At 37.9% G+C, this 17,704-nt stretch overlaps 1 protein-coding gene across 1 annotated transcript in view; it reads left to right on the plus strand.

Annotated features, from left to right (window-relative positions):
* Positions 1 to 8,561, plus strand: part of LOC108677906 (F-box/LRR-repeat protein 16-like) — a 39,710-nt gene extending 31,149 nt beyond the window's left edge. The window contains exons 2-4 of the mRNA XM_018166217.2: positions 4,514 to 4,709; positions 6,351 to 6,499; positions 7,485 to 8,561. Of these exons, the coding sequence (XP_018021706.2) occupies positions 4,514 to 4,709; positions 6,351 to 6,499; positions 7,485 to 7,633 (494 nt within the window). The 3' untranslated portion in view covers positions 7,634 to 8,561. The remainder of the gene's footprint in view (positions 1 to 4,513; positions 4,710 to 6,350; positions 6,500 to 7,484) is intronic.
* The last annotated feature ends 9,143 nt before the right edge of the window (positions 8,562 to 17,704 follow it).

Genomic DNA, 17,704 nt, shown 5'->3' on the forward strand with positions numbered 1-17,704 from the left:
TTCTCTTTAACTTCACTTCTTGTTGTCTGTCTGCTACAAATCTTATAATCGATATTTAACCCACTTCTACTTGTCCAATCGATCTGAAATTTGGCATACATGTGTAAAGTTGGAGACAGTGCGTGAATCAATTGACAGAACAAATGATTTTGAAAATTAAAAAAATGTTATTTATAATATGTAAAAAAATATTAATAATTTCGTCTGCTATATGTCTTATAATCGCTATTTAACACATTCCTATATTTCCAATCGATCTGAAATTCAATTCAATTGACAGAATGATTCAATGATTCAATTGACAGAATAAATAATTTTGAAAAATTTGATTTTTTTGATTTTAAAAATGAAAGTACAAAGTTTTTTAATATTTGTTAAAAAATTTTGAAATTCATTCTACATTTGTAAAATCGCAGACACTGAATTCTTTGGAAGTATTGTCTTTAAAAAGTAATTTTTAAACGCATATTATTTGTTTCAAATTTAAGCCACGTCAAGCTATGAGAAAGTTTTAACCTAAATCGTTTCCACTGAAGGCTTCCTTATGAAGGTATGAATTTTCTCGAAGAATGCACTTCTTCGAGCGTTAAGGGGATCTCGAAGTATATTTTGTTTTAAGTAAAAACATTTTTGATGTTTAAATTTCACTAGGTTCAATGTTCGTCTGACCTCGTATAAACGCATTCCGGTCGAGCAAACAAGGTTAGCGCTCTATATCGTCGTTGGCATCAAGGGCGGCGAGGGTGAACAACTGCACTGCATTATAGAGGCACGAAACTATGGATACGTGCGATAAACCTGCCATCCCTTCGATTATATGCTTATATTATCTTGTTCTTTTGAATGTCTTAACCAATTCAGCGAATTTCAGATGCATAAAATAATCAAGCCATGAATAATATGCCAGTAATAAATTTCCGAGTCATCATCTGATGCATTTTTGACGGGTAATTCTGGCAAAAATTTCTGGTCATGTTATAATTATAATTAAAACCGCGTGATTATATGTTGTGCTGCAAACTTATTCAGCAACAATTATAGTTGTGAAATAACTAAATTAGCTCAATATTTTAAAATAAAATCCATGCAATGAATTCTTGGTAAAAATTTGTGAGTAATGAGAATCCGTAAAGCGTGTGTCGTCAAACTCATCCATGTTGGATGCTTATCTGGTATTAATCTACACAAGAAATAAATATGAATAATTACGTCGTTGCCCCGTGAGTCGATCACGCAGCGATGACGGCAGTCAACTCGCCGCTCGTCAATACTAACACTACAATACTGATCACAATTACTATGTGTTATGCTCAATTATCGCTTATAAATTGCTTGCTTTTTAGATCTCACTCGAGAGACTTAATTCAGTTCTGTTTATGATGAAGAAATAATATCGTTCACTATTTCGCTTCTAGATGTTTGAGCAAATTAATTATTTCGGAACGAGACTATAAACAGACGCAAACTCTTTCTCAGACTTGTTCGTAATTGTGCATCACTTTCAATCATGTTTGATAATAGAAATAAAAAGATTCAATATCCTTGTTACAATTTCGCTTGTACTTGTCTGACGTACGTTAATTACAGTAACAATCCATCGATCTTTCTGAAGTCATAGCAAACCATCTACTTGTAATTGCTCTCGGTGAATAGAGAATAAAAAGATAATTGTGCCCCCTGGGCTGGTTTCCACGAAGTTACGATGAAGAAAGGTTTTGAGTAAAGAAGTAATTTAGATGAAAATAAAAAAAAGGATTTTAAAATCAAAAAAGGTCTACCAAATAAAGTGGAGTAGTGGAGCCTACTCATGGTTATTATAATGTACAGAATATCTTCTTTCTAAAAAATAAATAATTTTTCAAAATTTGGCCGAAAACTTTGGAAAAATAACTTTTCAATTTTCATGTCGTAAGCTGCGCCATCAGCTTCAATTAATTTGGTTGAATTTTCTCAGCTCAGGCTTTGATTTGAATGGAAAAAGTTGTACTGACTGGACTCCAGAGAAATAGCATGAAAAGCAATTTTCTATATTGGTTGGAGCTACTGGAAATTGTCTGCGTACTGGAGTCTACGTAATGTGAAACTAATATTTAATTATCATGTTTCAGTGTCTTACCACATTTATATTAATGAGAGTGTAATATTTTTGCTGGATTTTTGGAGAGAGTTTCAGACTACCTCATCATAATTTTCAAATTATTTGTCTAAGCTAATAATGATAGTAATATTATGATAATAATATAAAAATACTATAATAATACTAATAACAATACTAATAATACAATAAAAATAATTATAATCATAATATTTTCATATGCTTGAGTAAATCCATATCGTGTTAATCTCCAAAGAGTATGACGTGAAGGCCTCAAAGCTAATTCACAATTTATTTATTTCTCCTTGAATATCTGTTATTTGTATGTTTAATTTAACATATCAATATAAATGATCAAGCATTTACACTCCCCTTTATTGCTGATCCGTTGACAAGTGTTGGACGTGCTAATGTTGTCCAACTCCATACTTGTATCCGCCAATGTTTTACTTGTGTCATCCAGCGCTGTTCTTATACTAGGCAGATCAGTACTTGTATAGGTCAAAGCTGCAATAATGTTGGCCAACGCGCTGTACTTATATATCGGTCATGTTATACGTTTATCGGTCAACGCTGTACTAATGTTTGCCAAACCATTACTTCTATTGACTTAAGTTGTGTTTATACGTATACCATCCAACTTTTTATGCATATTGCCAACGTTGTACTCATATTGGGCAACGCTGAATGAATTCAGAATGGCCTTCATTGTGAAATCAAAAGGCATGATCTTCCTGAGCACCTTGGTGTTGCGGCTCAGCGTAGCGTGTAGCAGGCAAGCAAAGCTCTACTGCACAAGCTCATTGATTCATCAACAACGGCTGTTGCTTGACTGATTGTGTTGAGGTGAATTCGATAAACTAATGAGTTGGAACCCTATACTCACATACGACGTTGTTATAGAATCTGGATTCACTGGCTGGAAAAATACATAAATTATTTGTAAAATATTCAGTGATCGCATTGCGTAGTCACAATATGGGCATGACTTGCGAGCTGAGGCTTGTTTTGAGTGCGCTGCAGTCATCGTTATTTTTAAAGCTGCTGTACGTTTAAGCAGTCAGTTAAGCTCAGCTAGGTTTGTTTGAGTGCGCTGCAGTTGCCGTTATTTTTAAAGCTGCTGTACGTTTAAGCGGTCAGTTAAGCTCAAGTGTTTTGAGTGCACTGAACTGGGCGTTATTTTTAAAGCTGCTGTACGTGTAAGCGGTCAGTTAAGCTCAGGGTTGCTCTGAGTGCGCTGAACTCTGCGTTATTTAAAGCTGCTGTACGTTTACGAGGTTAGCGTCAGCACGGATTTATCCGCTAACTGCATTTTTGCTCGGACGTCGCTGCCATGATTTTGCCCGTTGGCCTCTGCATCACTAGGATGATGAATTCAGTGAGATTTACAAGACCTGGCAAAAGTAGGCATATGTTAATGTTTCATTTAATTTTTATCCTTATAAAAATTATTTCAAGTTAATTTATTTTATGTAAAACCTACAAAATAAATGCAATTGACTTCCCAAGTGAGCAATCTGATAAATTTGTTCAGCTAGCCAGAACTGTTGGATGTACAAGTAGATCTGCAGCAGTAATGCCAATTTATTTTGATTAGTTTTTATTACCCATAATCCTAATAGAGTTTAATACTTATTCACAAAATCAGGAAATATTCATGATTTAAATGTTAATTGAACGACTTTTATATTAAAAAAGAAATTGCATATTAAATTTGAGAAATGATACACGACTTAAAATGAACTACATCATGACCACATCGCGCCAAGTACACAAAATTAAAAGACTTTCATCTTTTGCACCGAATAATGAATGACCTGCGCCTACAAGTGAACCTCTGTAACGCCCGCCACTAGCACCCACAACGCCCACAACCTAACACCCACAACGCCACCACCGAACACCCACAGAACCCGCCACCGGACGCCTTAAACGCCCGCTACCAAACACCCAAACGCCCGCCAACAAACTCCCCAACAGCCTCCACCGAACACCCAAACACCCGCCACCGAACACCCAAACATCCGCCACCGAACGCCTAAACATCCTCCACCGAACACCTAAACACCCGCCACCGAACACCCAAACACCCGCCACCGAACACCCAAACATCCACCACCGAACGCCCAAACATCTTCCACCGAACACCCAAAGGCCCGTAACCGAACCCTGTGACCTCGGTTACGTGAATATCTGATGTAGCTATGGGACGTTATTCATCCAGAGCAGTAGAACAAAATTTTACCCTATATACCGGGCGGCAGTTTGTTTGGGTGTTATTGGCAAAACTTGTTCATCCTGAAGTCCTTATGCTATCGCTGTGTCGGTTAAAAAAGCAATCCTCGCAAATACAAATGTACCTAAATTTTCATCATAAAAACATTGTTTCTAATACATAAAATGTTATTTTTGGGGCAGTTCACGCGCTGCCGAACTTGACTGTGCTGTCGCTGAGCGGCTGTAGCAAGATCACCGACGAGGGCGTGGAGCTCGTGGCTGAGAACCTGCGCAAGCTGAGGGCCCTCGACCTCTCGTGGTGCCCTCGGATCACCGACGCCGCCCTCGAATACATCGCATGTGACCTCACTAATCTTGAGGAGCTCACGCTAGACAGGTTAAAAATGTTTTGAACAAATATTGAATGCGTGAGAGGGACATAAGGTTTGTGTCAATCATAATTCACTCTTTGCATTAAGACTTATTGTCCAATGCTAATAGAACACACATCTTCTCACGTGTCTAGTGAATTATGGATTTCAGGCAAGCACAGAAATACTCAAGAGTAAATTGCTGCAAGCCGCTTCAGAAGAAAAGTTTTACCGCCAATTTATTAAACTGTAGAACGTTGGGTAGTACTCATTTTTATCGCGTTATGGTCATTGTAAAAGTAGCCAAATCCTATAAATGGTTCACATTAGTTAACATTTTGAGTGCGACACGATCCACCGGTGGGCTGCAGGGTCTTTTTTCCGGACAAATTCCGCAATTAGTTTTTTTTTCAATTACGTTTATAGACAAAAATTCGTTATGGCAGGATTACCTGATTAAATTTTAAAAAGTACAGAGAAAAGGAGAATTTAATTTTTGCAGCGGAACCTAGAAATTTACTAGAATAGTTTGAATTATATGCCTTTTTATCCGCAGATTTGGCCATTTTTAGGCCATCTGGCAGCGCTGGTGTGTCTTGCTGCACTCAACCTGCTAATTTATCAAAGTTTGCTCGCTAATACAAACAAACGAAATATACTATTCAATTTTTCAACATATAGCACATCCAAAGCAATCCACTCACAAGTTATCAGCCTTTTCATCCTCCTGGTTGAGAATAAGGGTTGCAGCTTTGAAATTCTGTGCACAACCTTAGGATTTTGAATTTACTGATTCCACACTTAAAACTAGGTGCATTTATAACTTCCTAAGTTACAGATATTATTTTTGCGTTAATTTAAAATAAAAGAAATTGCGAAAGAAAGTATCCATATTTTCCTTGAACTACCCCAAAATTGTTAGTCTACATTTAAATAATAAGTGCGTAATCATAACACACAAATAAATTTACACGAATTTCGACAACTAGTTGAAATACTAATTTGATGGACTGCGAATATTTAACATTGATAGAATTTTTCTTAAATACGTTATTGCGCGGATTACTCCTTCTACATCAACGATTAAGTCGGTAGTCGATAAGATATGCTAATTTTACCAATGATTCTCATTAACAGATACATCCCATGTTCTCAAAGGATTATATAGATGCAATTCATCCGGAAACCCAATTTACCAACAAATATGTACATAGAATGTCCGTTTCCTTCGACGACAAGTTATTTATTCATCGAGAAGTATTTGTCTCTTCTCGAGTAATAAATCAGATAAAATGGTTGAGTAGGTCTTCTAGTTTTCCGCATCAACTAATGTTTAACACGGTCTCATATATAGTGCCTTGACTTCAGGGAGAGGAGTCTACGTCAATACTACGTTCAACATATAGCTACACTGAACATATAGCTACACCGCACCTACGTTCAACATATAGCTACTCTGAATCGCTACACCGCACCTACGTTCAACATATAGATACTCTGAATCGCTACACCGTAACTACGTTCAGCATATAGCTAAATTGCTACACCGTAACTATACGTTCAGCATATAGCTACTCTGAACATTTAGCTACACCTTAACTACGTCAAACATCTTGCTACGCTGAACATATAGTTATTATACCTTCACAAACGCTTCGCCCGAGCAGATGTGTGCACATCACGGACATCGGCGTGGGCTACGTGTCGACGATGCTGTCGCTGACGGCGCTGTACCTGCGCTGGTGCTCACAGGTGCGGGACTTCGGGGTGCAACATCTCAGCTCCATGCGCGGCCTGCAGGTGCTCTCCTTGGCAGGTCAGTGCAGGTGCTCTCCTTGGCAGGTCAGTGCAGGTGCTCTCCTTGGCAGGTCAGTGCAGGTGCTCTCCTTGGCAGGTCAGATACTCGCCATGGTTAACTGTCGTGTATTATACGTTTATCTCTTGATAACATGATAATATTCATGAAAAAATTCATTGACTCCGTTTCAATGATTAAATTTAAATATTAGGAGTCACTCTTTTGCGGCAAAAAAATATTATATTTTTAAAGTCATTGAAATGTTGATTTTTTCAAAATATTTTCTTTAGAAATTTTTCATTATTTTTATCTTAATTCAGGCACATCACATTAACTTCTAAGTAAACTTTTTAATTATAAATGTAAATTTTATTCTTCACCTAAAGTATTTGCACATAATCTAACAATATCATCGGTCAAAGAATGAGTGATAAGCAGGAGCTGACGTAAAAACATCGCATCAGATAAGCACCAACATTTCAAAGTATTTAATTCGTCATCAGTTGGGATTAAAGTTGTTCGCTTGCAGCTTCAAATAATCACTAATTATGATACAAACGTTCATAGTAACTCTCACCACTTACTATGCAAAGTTGGAATCAAATCGAAAGTAAAAAGTATTGGAAAAAATAGTTTATAATATTTTAATTTCGCTTTGAGCCATGTACATGGCTAACATCATCCTCCGCAGAGTTGGAGAAAATCTTCAAAATTTAGAGAATGATGACGGGACCGCCGTGCTGGCCAAATATTGGCCTTCTTCAAAGGGAGATCGTGATACAGGCACAAGCTTTCTGAGCCAGCGTTTCATTACTGCAATACTGTGCATTTGCACCAGCTGCTCCTTAATGAAAGACCATATGTTTTGCGGAGGCTACTGCCCGATAAAGACCGTGTGCCTTGCGTATGTTATTACCTAAACAAATTTTGATCGTGTGTTTTGCTCTCTAGAAAATCATTTGTTTTGCACGTTCTTTAACAAAATTTTGCGTATTTTACGCAGGCTGCTCTCAGGTGAGCTCGAGTGGACTGTCGTCGCTAGTACAGCTGCGTCATCTCCAGGAGCTTGAGCTCACCAACTGCCCTGGAGCAACTCCCGAACTGCACCAGCACCTGCACCAACACCTCCCCAACTGTCTCATCATCGAGTGATGGTCGTGGCAGCAGCAGCTCTGCACCTACACTAGCACCATGCAGCGCGTGCACTAACACGATCGCTTTCCTTCGGCTGATTCATCTGCTAGTGCTGGTTTGATGCTCTGACGTTGAGTTGACCTCATGCACAAACGTCCGCTCACCGTGCGTCATCGTTCACAAACGTCTCATGGAAAGTGAATTTCTCTCTCTCTGTTCCTCTTGCTTCGCACTCAACTACGACACGCAGACGTGAAGTGTGATGCTCCAGCTGTAGGAGAGTCATGTGCCAACTACAGCATTTACAGCTCTGAGTAAAATACATTGAGCTCTGACTCAAGCAACTGCAGCACAGATTACAGGAATTGCTTCATCGGCTTGTGAGATCACTGATGAGTCTCATTCAATATCCCTATTTGCAAGCACAATTGTTACTTCTGGAGCTGCAAACTTCAGTTATAAAAATGTAGCACGAATTGTAAACTTGGCCTCCTCACATTTCAGCCTCAGCACTCCAAGCTACTCGTGGCGACAAGTTATCTCCCACAAAGATAATGTGAAAGGATCATCTGTGCCAAGGGTCATTGGGTACGCTAATTTCGTTCAAAAATAGTTCGGTAAACTCATGGATTTCTCAAAAAATGAATTATTTCCTCCTAAATTAGGAAAAAATTCTTTGGGGAGATCTTTGATTTGAGTAGTTACATGAAGTTGAAAAGTGTTCAAATGTGTATGAGTTAATTAAGGAAGAAACCACTAGTTTCATCTAATTGAAGATCCGTTCTGTCTCATTTGCGATCGCCGATCAATTTTTAATTATAACCACGTTTTCTTCGGTTTAGAATTTTTCCTCCTACAAGCTCGATAAAAACGATTTTCTCATTTGTCTTTCTTGTCATTTTACTTTAACTTTACAGTTGCACTCCAGAAACACTGACCATTTCTGTAGGATGAATATATATCACTTGTTTGCTTAAATCGCAAATTAACTAAGAATTTAAAAGCAAAGAAAAGTCCACAAAAATTCATATCTTTATAGAAAACGTTTCGGAGACCAGCTCCATCGTCAGTTCGTATAATCTAGAACGGAGCAAAAAAAAAAACTATCTATTAACAATTTCAAGGGGATAGGAGCTAGCAGCTGAATTCAAACTGGGCCTAAGTTTAAAGATGTACAGCGATTCTAAAATACGCAAATCGGAAGTCCCGGAGGTGGAAGCTAACACCCTAAAGTCACTGTCAGAAACGGGGACATCACACTGCTCGGCGTGAGCGCGCACAGCGCACTGTAGGATATTCGGGGATATAGTACATTGACGATATATTCAACGTTTCGAGGTAACAGGATACGTTGTTTTATCGGTCCTATTCCATGTATGTTTGTATCTACAAAAAATCGTCTTCCGCAGTGACCAGAAGCTGCTGTATCATATCTCAGCTTTGGATAAAAAATGTCTACTTGAAAATTATTACTCAGTCTGTTCGTGTTGCACACGTGAATATCAAGAATTATGCAACTATTCCAGTTTTTCGTTAATGGAAAGAGACGTAGAGAACTAAATTAAAAATACACAAATTTTGCGTCATAAGGCTATGTTGAACTGTATTCCTATTAAGATAGCATGTGAGGTACCGGAAAATTTTGCGAAGCATGGTTTATTTCTGCAGCGAATAACATCTGCGACGAGTGAGCATTTGCGCTGTTTCCTATATATATACGCTACTGCAGCTCAGCTCAAATCCATAGAAAATTTGACCGATAGAAAACTTTACCCTGATCCGTAATCATTATCGTAAGCAGCAATAAACGAATCAATTATAAGTCTGATCAGTATTGATAAGCCGCCGTACTAGTCGTGTCAAGCTTTTCTCGTTGCAATCAATCCGCTATCATTTCATATGACAGATATTCTCGCATCCAGTTTGCGCTCATAAGTGTGGATTTGCTCATAAATGTTGGCTGTACATTATTTAAATGACTTTAAATCTCTCATAAAGTAACCTGCAATTTTCTTCAATTTCCTGGAAATATTGAAAAAGTTTGTTAAAACTCTCTCAATTCGAATTCATTCTTCGTGAGCAAAATGAACATCGGCGCATTAACGAGTTAATTAATCGACTCAACTTTTTATGTTATTATGTTCAATTTTTCTTGCGTTAGTGTAGCAGCGAATATAATTCAATTGCTAAGAAATGATTGTGGGAGTAATCAAAACATCGCACAGATTGCTTAATTTTAATTTTTTCATTTAAAATAAATGCAACTTGTTTTATAAAGCGAAAGTTTCTGGGAGCGTCCACCCTAGCTGTACCGCTCAAGCAGAAATTTTGAGCCAACAAGATGAATAAATAGGCTTTTTTTTATTTAGGGTAATGAATGTAAGAGTAACGATGAGAGTTTTTTATGCCTCCTTACGCGTCTTTTAAATATGGCCTAAAATAATTACTTATCACGCGGGTCCATGCTCATTTGTTGATGTTTTCTTACTGCTTTTAGTGGAGTGAAATAATTGTCATAGTTATTCAAAAATCCCGATCATGTGATTTCAGGGAATTCTTCAAAAATGTTTTAAAATTTCCGTCCATTCGTGATTTTTAGTGCCAATCTCATGCGGATTATCCCAATCTTCGTAAATCCCCACAACTAATTTTAGTGGTTACTTTAAAATAATTCTAATACTTAAATAACTAGTATGTTTGAGAGGGCTTACCGGACACATATGATTTCTCGTATAGCTATTAATACCCGTTCTTTGTAACTTTGTAAAAAATTCATGATTACGAGCGTAAAATGGTTCATTTTATAACAATTTTTCCGAAGATTTTTCTCATTAATTCAGTAATATTTTGTAACAAGTTCTATCCGACTCATTCCACTGTAGATACTGTATCAGTGCACGATAAGTGGGGTGGTGAGAAACTGCTTATGAATCTGAAATCTCCAGAGATTTCGTCACTTGATAACAACTTCATTTTTATTTAAAGCTTTGATGGTGTTGCCTCCCGATACCTCCTAATATGTTCCTTACCGAGAATGAAAAATAAACCGTGAGCGTCCACAGCTAAAAAGCTATACCTACTATTCAATAATAATAACTCCGAGCTGTAAGGCATCCTTCAATACCTGTTAACCCGCTACATGTTCGATGGCATCTTCCCGCAATCCATGTTTTGTTGTTAAATGTATATAAATGTTAAATATATTTTTCTAAATGGTCTCCAAGCCCTTAGCACGGAAGTGGAATCTTTATCTCAATGGCTCTGACCACATAACTGATGCACGGCGTTTTAAAAATGCAGCTTGAGTGCATGTTGTAGCTCTTTTCTCCTTGCCTTCTAACCAAGCTGATCAACTCTCTTTATGATAGATAATTCAAGTCATTAGTATAGTCTTATAACAACTTGAATGTTTCAACGTATTGTGAGATAAATGGCAACGTCTTCGATTTTGACTAGAACAAAAGGATTGCCGGTTAAGTTTCTTTTCCTAGCTCCCTGTTGCTTCGCAGGTTGATGATCTAAATGGTTTGCAGAAACCTTGAATTTTTACAAATTTTACGAGTTCAAGAAGAAGCACACGATGGGCCCAGCAGTCAGGGCCCTCGGTGTAACTAGCAGTCAGGGCCCTCGGTGTGCCCAGCACTCAGGGCCCTCGGTGTGCCCAGCAGTCAGGGCCCTCGGTGTGCCCAGCACTCAGGGCCCTCGGTGTGCCCAGCAGTCAGGGCCCTCGGTGTGCCCAGCACTCAGGGCATTCGGTGTGCCCAGCAGTCAGGGCCCTCGGGGTGCCCAGGAGTCGAGGCGCGCGTCCAATTGAACATCGAGTGCAGAATTCCAATTTTTCCTCCCTTGCGTTCTCTGAGCGCACAAAACACATTTGCTTAGTTCAATAATTTGCGCTTCTGTGTGTAATGTCGAAATTAGAGTTTGGTATTATTATTGCTATTATATTTTCGTAAATAAGGATACAGTTTAATGCCATTTTTTTATTCAATATTAGTACTTAAACTGAATTAGTGCACTCTAGCAAAATAACGTTTAGTTTGTAAATGTCGCTGTTCATGATTGTTTAGCCTTAGACGCAAGATAATTTGCTCCTTTGAACTTAATTGCAACATGACCATATCAAATATTTCGTGGCTTATTTCAGGCATCGTGCGCACTTTAGTCATAATGAAAGATAATTTTTTACGCGATTTAATTCTCTACCTCTAAGCTATGACTTCATCTGCTTTCGCACTTGCGATATTCTTCTTTACTGGAGGAGTTCGCTTGTAGATGAGATGCCAATTGACTTAGATCGTTACTTAGCGTAATTATGAACTAAAGCTTACGGCAACTCTAAGAAAGTTCATGAAAAGCTTCATGGTCTCTGGGAGAAGTTTCCTCGGTCAAGATAATTTTTTTTAGTATCGATTCGTTTTAAGTTCCTTCCACAGCAATTTTGGGCAACGGAATACCACTGTTTTATTTAGGATTGATTAACATATTCCTAAATTATGTTTGGTATTCATTTGAATACTGTATTCAATACGTAGATTAGAAATTAAATACTGCTTGAAGATTTCTTGTAATAGAACCATCGTGGAATCGCTGCTGTTTTTCTTTAATTTTTCGAGCGTTAATATATCAAGGGATTAACTAGTCCCAAAATTTGTGTCTAGTGTTTATTTTGTAAAGTAAACTATAATTAAGGTATTTAATTTCTTAATATTAGTTGCAACTAGTGTGGGTACAGCGCAATAATTACCAGCTTGCACGGCGTAGTGAAATGAAGAAGCCTTTATGCCTGTAACTTTGATTCGTTGCACTGAGTTCTTATATCATGAACTGTGGTATGCAGGCCTCTCTTACTTATTCCAATAACGTAGTTTTTAGAAAGATTTAAGTTATCTCGGTTCATAGGAAATGTAAGGTGCATTAGTTTCGCCGATCTTGTTTAGCCAATCAAGCACTCGAAAGGAAATGAAATCTAGAAATTTCGCCACGGGAATTCCTTTGCGGTAGTGTTAAAACCGTTAACTATTATTTTATTATTATTAACCCCCTAACTATTATTTGTTCTATTCCTTTTCTCCAAGATTTCACTGCGCATGCCTAATGTGACTAGGCTTTGATTAGAATTTTCACTTGCAGCGCATAACCAAATAATGTCCATAGATTATATCTTGCTCGTATCAAATTTCAATTAAATCTTCTCATTAAAATCACAATGCAAAATAAAATTATAAAAAAATGCACAATAAAATATCATATATTTGATGGTTTTACCTGTACAAAATTAATTAAATTTAAAGATAATTTGTGTTTCTTGAATAATTCTCTAGTGAGCACGCCGGGATAGGAGAGAAGCAATGTCATGATTTACACGGAGATATTTATCTGCCACCATTCAAGCTCATAACTTTGTTATTAATTATTCCATCCAATAGTTGAATGTACTGTTTGAGTGTACATATAATTAGGATTAAAGTGTGGCCGCTCACTGAACCCTTTATGTGATGGAGACGTCAGATGTGGAAGGGGACCTCACGACAGTTCTCAAATACAGTAATAAACATTATGAAAAGGAAACTGAGCTAAATAATTACTAAATTACTAATTACCAGTAGTATTGCGTTGTGCCATTGGATCAGCAGCGTGTTAAACACATCATTAACGTCTTAAAGTGAATAACATACTCATCCCCACTGGCTATAATAGCACGTGTTATCCTGTCAAGAATTTGAAGATTCAACAAGCGACTATCTTGAAGCTGAGCCACTTCCTCGAGTCTAGGTGGATAAGCAAACCAGACATATGTACCTACCCTTACCCAGTGCTTATGCATGAAGAAAGTACTAGCCGATAGTATTAGCGGCATGTACTTTCCACTTGAAATGGCAGGCTAATTTCTTCTTCAGCGGAAAGATGGAGGTAACGGACGCTTGCAGTGAAAAAAGTTTGTTTTGAGCCGAAAAGCGACGCCAGTTGGGATTCAACAGGTGTAATGTGTTTATTTGTGACTTTCAGTAAGCTCGCGTAACAAAGTTGATGATGCTTCAAGTTAATTTTCCGTCCTATCTAGTCTTGCACCCATACTCTACGTTGATCGGCGAAGGTTTTCGTATCCTTAGCTAGAGTTGCAACAATTTCACTAAGTGTTTCGTCAAAAACCTCTTTAAATTCGCCATTAGTGCCACGTTCTGAATTCTTCCCCTGTGCACAAACTTCACTCGAAGGCTTCTAACGACGCTCTAGTGACTAGCGCTTGCAGATGAGAAAGTACTGTCAAGTTAATATTTTTCTAATGTATAAGCTTTCAGCCGGCAGAGCTAGAAGGTTAAGTACTTGTCGCTAATTTTATCGGCTGAAAATTTTTCTCTTGTAGTATAAGCACCGGAACATCCACGTTCTGTGACGAGAGGTCGGGCAGTGAGATTTGGCTATATGGATCTAAGAATTTCATGGCAAGATGCCAGAGTGGGGAACAATTGTACAAGGAATATGACAGCACAAACGCTTAATTTCTTGTTCCTATTAATTGCAGCTCATCAAAGGACGAGTTGCAAGAAAGGTGCGCGTTAAATGAATACAAGCATGGATCAAGGACGTAACTGGATCACAACAGCTCTGGAAATGATCACGCAAATTTTCGTGATTATGCAGATGACCAAGAATAGATCCAAAATTTGCAAGAAACAAAAATTTTACTCGCGGGTTACTGACCTTTAGATACCTTGAACACAGATATTGGAATCGGCTGCACATATGCTAGGGACAACAGAAGACGAGTCACGTCCACACAAAATTATAATTTAAACGCGTGTATGCTTCGGCTGTTCGGCGTATTAATCGCGACATTCTTGAAGTCGCCATCCGCGTTGGAAAAATTGTTAATATCAGGCGACATACTCGAGTATTGTTCGCATGTGATTTTAGCATACAATTACGGCAGAGTCGATTACGTTTGTAAGTCGGTTTATTGGCGACATCAATTGCGTTCAGCAGTTGAACCTGATTGTGAAGCTAATTAATCACATTTCGTAAGTTTTAACGGTTCAGTGACTGGTGTGTGTACATAGTTTTAAAATGGTTATCTTAGCCCCATTATTCCAGATGATTCGGCTGGAACAAATGGCTCCTCGATGCTGACATGTGTCGTAACAATTCTTCATTGTTCTTTACTCACCCCGAATGAAGTGAATCTATAACCGTTGTCCCTATGGAAAAACACGACGGCATTAGCAAGGTGCCATGTACACGCAAAGCCACTTTAAAAAAAAACTAAGTTCATCCTTAACATCAAGATCGTTTCACAGGAAGACGCTCGGAAGTGCTATACGTAGTTCCAATTTGTCGTAACCCGGAATGTGACAGCACTGTTGTATGTATGAATTATGATAATTATCTTTTATAATCCAATGATGTTTTTTTATCCTGTTGTAAGAGCCGGTCAACGTTTCAGTCACGCAAATACGTCTATTTAGCCACTATATATTTCATTTGCGAACCGTTCAATAAGCAGCTAATTTTTTTAGTTTTTTTTAGTAAAACACAATTTCTTCCAGACAACGTCTCTTACAAGTTCTGAAACCACAATTTACCGATTAATTTTAAAGATCCTCCAAGATAAAAGCTAATACTCTTTCGCCAAGCTTGTACAGCCTCCTCACTAAATCTTGAAGAAGTGTGGCCATATTATTAGCACTTTATTCTCAGGGTAAGAAGGCAAAGCAAGTAATAAATTTGTAATAGATAATATATATTGATGGGACACGACTCGGTTAAGATGCGAACAACAGTTCGGCAAGCACAAAGATTTCCAAGAATAAAGACATCACTCGAACCACTAGTAAAATGATCTAATATTTCAAACTGAATAACTCAACAGAAACACGAATATACACGAAACCTAACAATAAATAAATCTATGAACAGAGCCACCGAGGCAAGACAAGAACAAGTATTGCTTCGCTTTCACACATGCTAACGCAATTTACTGTTGATATGGCGATAAATTGTACATAAAGGTCTAGTCAATTATAGGTAAGGCAACTTATTCCGATATTTAATTAAGGAGTCAATGATCGTTTGTATCCTCGATGTACAAACGTAGAACAAAGATAAAATTGCACCGAATATCTGGTCAGTAGCATGGCAATGTACAAGATAAACCTGTATATAGGCGTCTCTTGATCAATTTACTTATCAGCAAATTCATGATAGCAAACAGGACACGAAATAAAAAAAAGTTCATCAAACGCTCAATTAATTTCTATGCACAAGTAAAACATAAGCTGAGTTTCCTCACAAGGAGGCATCCGAGTCCTAACTCGAAGAACAGGCAAAGCTTCACATGAAAATGATAGACATTTTCCAGGTGCAACGAGCAGCAGCTGCATGCAGGCATCCAGAACAACCATTGCCAGAAATAAAGACATGCAGAAGGCAGGAATGTGCTTCGGTAAATGCGCTCTAAAAGCTCAAGAGAGAGGGAGTTAAACCACAACCTTGCAACACACAATATAAATGCAAACTTGGAATATTTGTAGTCATAATGTACGTTGTTTCAATGCTGGTAAAGCGCTGAATTTATCTTGTGTAACACACTTGAGGAATGCTTTAATTCAAGTGCGCACTAATTCAACAATAAAACACAAGTGAAATCTCAAAATCACACTAACGCATGCGAAATAAATTGAGGTGGAAGTAGAAAACATAAATGACTTGAAGAAATATGAAGCCATGGAGGCTTGAATGAAGGCTGGAGAATCCACCAATTTGTTATAGATCAGACAGCGCCACGAGTCCCTTGAACGCTTGCCTAAATTTATTCATAAGCCAGGGTAAATGAGTTATATTGCAACATATGAGTTCAATAGGTACGTACATTCTCTTTTGTTGCACCGACTTGTTGAAGTGAGTAGCTGTGCTGCAGCGCCGGGGTTTGGTATTCATTATCTAGTCAAGTATAGTCAAGTTTAAGTAATGATGGTCTCAAAGTCCAGCAAGTAATAAGGCCATAATGCACACAAAGTAAAATGAAATCTGTTTTCCTGAGCCGCTTCGACCCATTTTTTCACGGATTAAATGCAATGAATTAGGCTACGATGGAAAACTGGAAAATAAAGGGTGAAAGCTCAGCAAAAAAAGACACTTTTAGAGGCAAATCAACGTAATTACAAACGAACGAAGAAAAACTAGAAATTTATTCGTAATAAAATAGGTGAACCCAGCCAGCCTGTATAGGTTTAACAAAACTCTTAACAGTCTGTAAATGCTAACAGATTTCAATAAATATTTATATACTTTGATAGTAATTTTCTTGTTGTTTATCACTCTATAGCATACGAGGTTTATTCATTCAGTTACCTCGTCATTTTACGTTTGAGGCAGAATGGAATGCAACAGTGACGTGAGAAAACCGCCGTCAATTGAAATAAAATGGAAAATATTTTCAAGGCTACCACTTAGGGAGACGCTAAAAACTGCAAAATCGTCAAAAAAATAGTGTAAACCCAACAGCCATATGCATCGAAACTGGACGCAAATAAATTCCACGCAAAATTTGGTCAAAATCTTGACTCAGATGTCGACGCGACATACGTACGCGACTTATGACTCTGGTTGATAAATGAGTACATACCTGGCTTGTCCAGGGTGTTGTGTAATGCAATAAAATGGTTCTGGCGGGTCAGCGAGCCAGTGATGGTCGTAGAACTACCAGTGGTACCGAGTGCCCGGAAAAACCGAGTGCCTAGTCGCCACCACCAGGATGGGCAATTACAACAACAACAACAACAACTTATGACGAAACGCCGCTGTTTCACGCATGAGCAGTGTTGTCGTCAGACTGCGACGTTCTCTAGTACAACTAGATAAGCTTTAAAATGTCCACAAACCATACAACTCCATGTCGTTGATGATGCACGACTGACATATCATTACAGTATTATGCTTAAGGTACCTAATAATTGTATTCAGCTTAGACATCACGTATATAAGTGTGAAGATATAGTATATAATATATAACCAAATGAATAATGTTGGTACTACATATTTCATAGATGAAGCTCCACATATAAGAATAAGAGTTTCACACGCAATCAT

The sequence above is a fragment of the Hyalella azteca genome, unplaced genomic scaffold, assembly GCF_000764305.2.
Source record: "Hyalella azteca isolate HAZT.00-mixed unplaced genomic scaffold, Hazt_2.0.2 contig7668, whole genome shotgun sequence".
NCBI classification, from domain to species: domain Eukaryota; kingdom Metazoa; phylum Arthropoda; class Malacostraca; order Amphipoda; family Hyalellidae; genus Hyalella; species Hyalella azteca.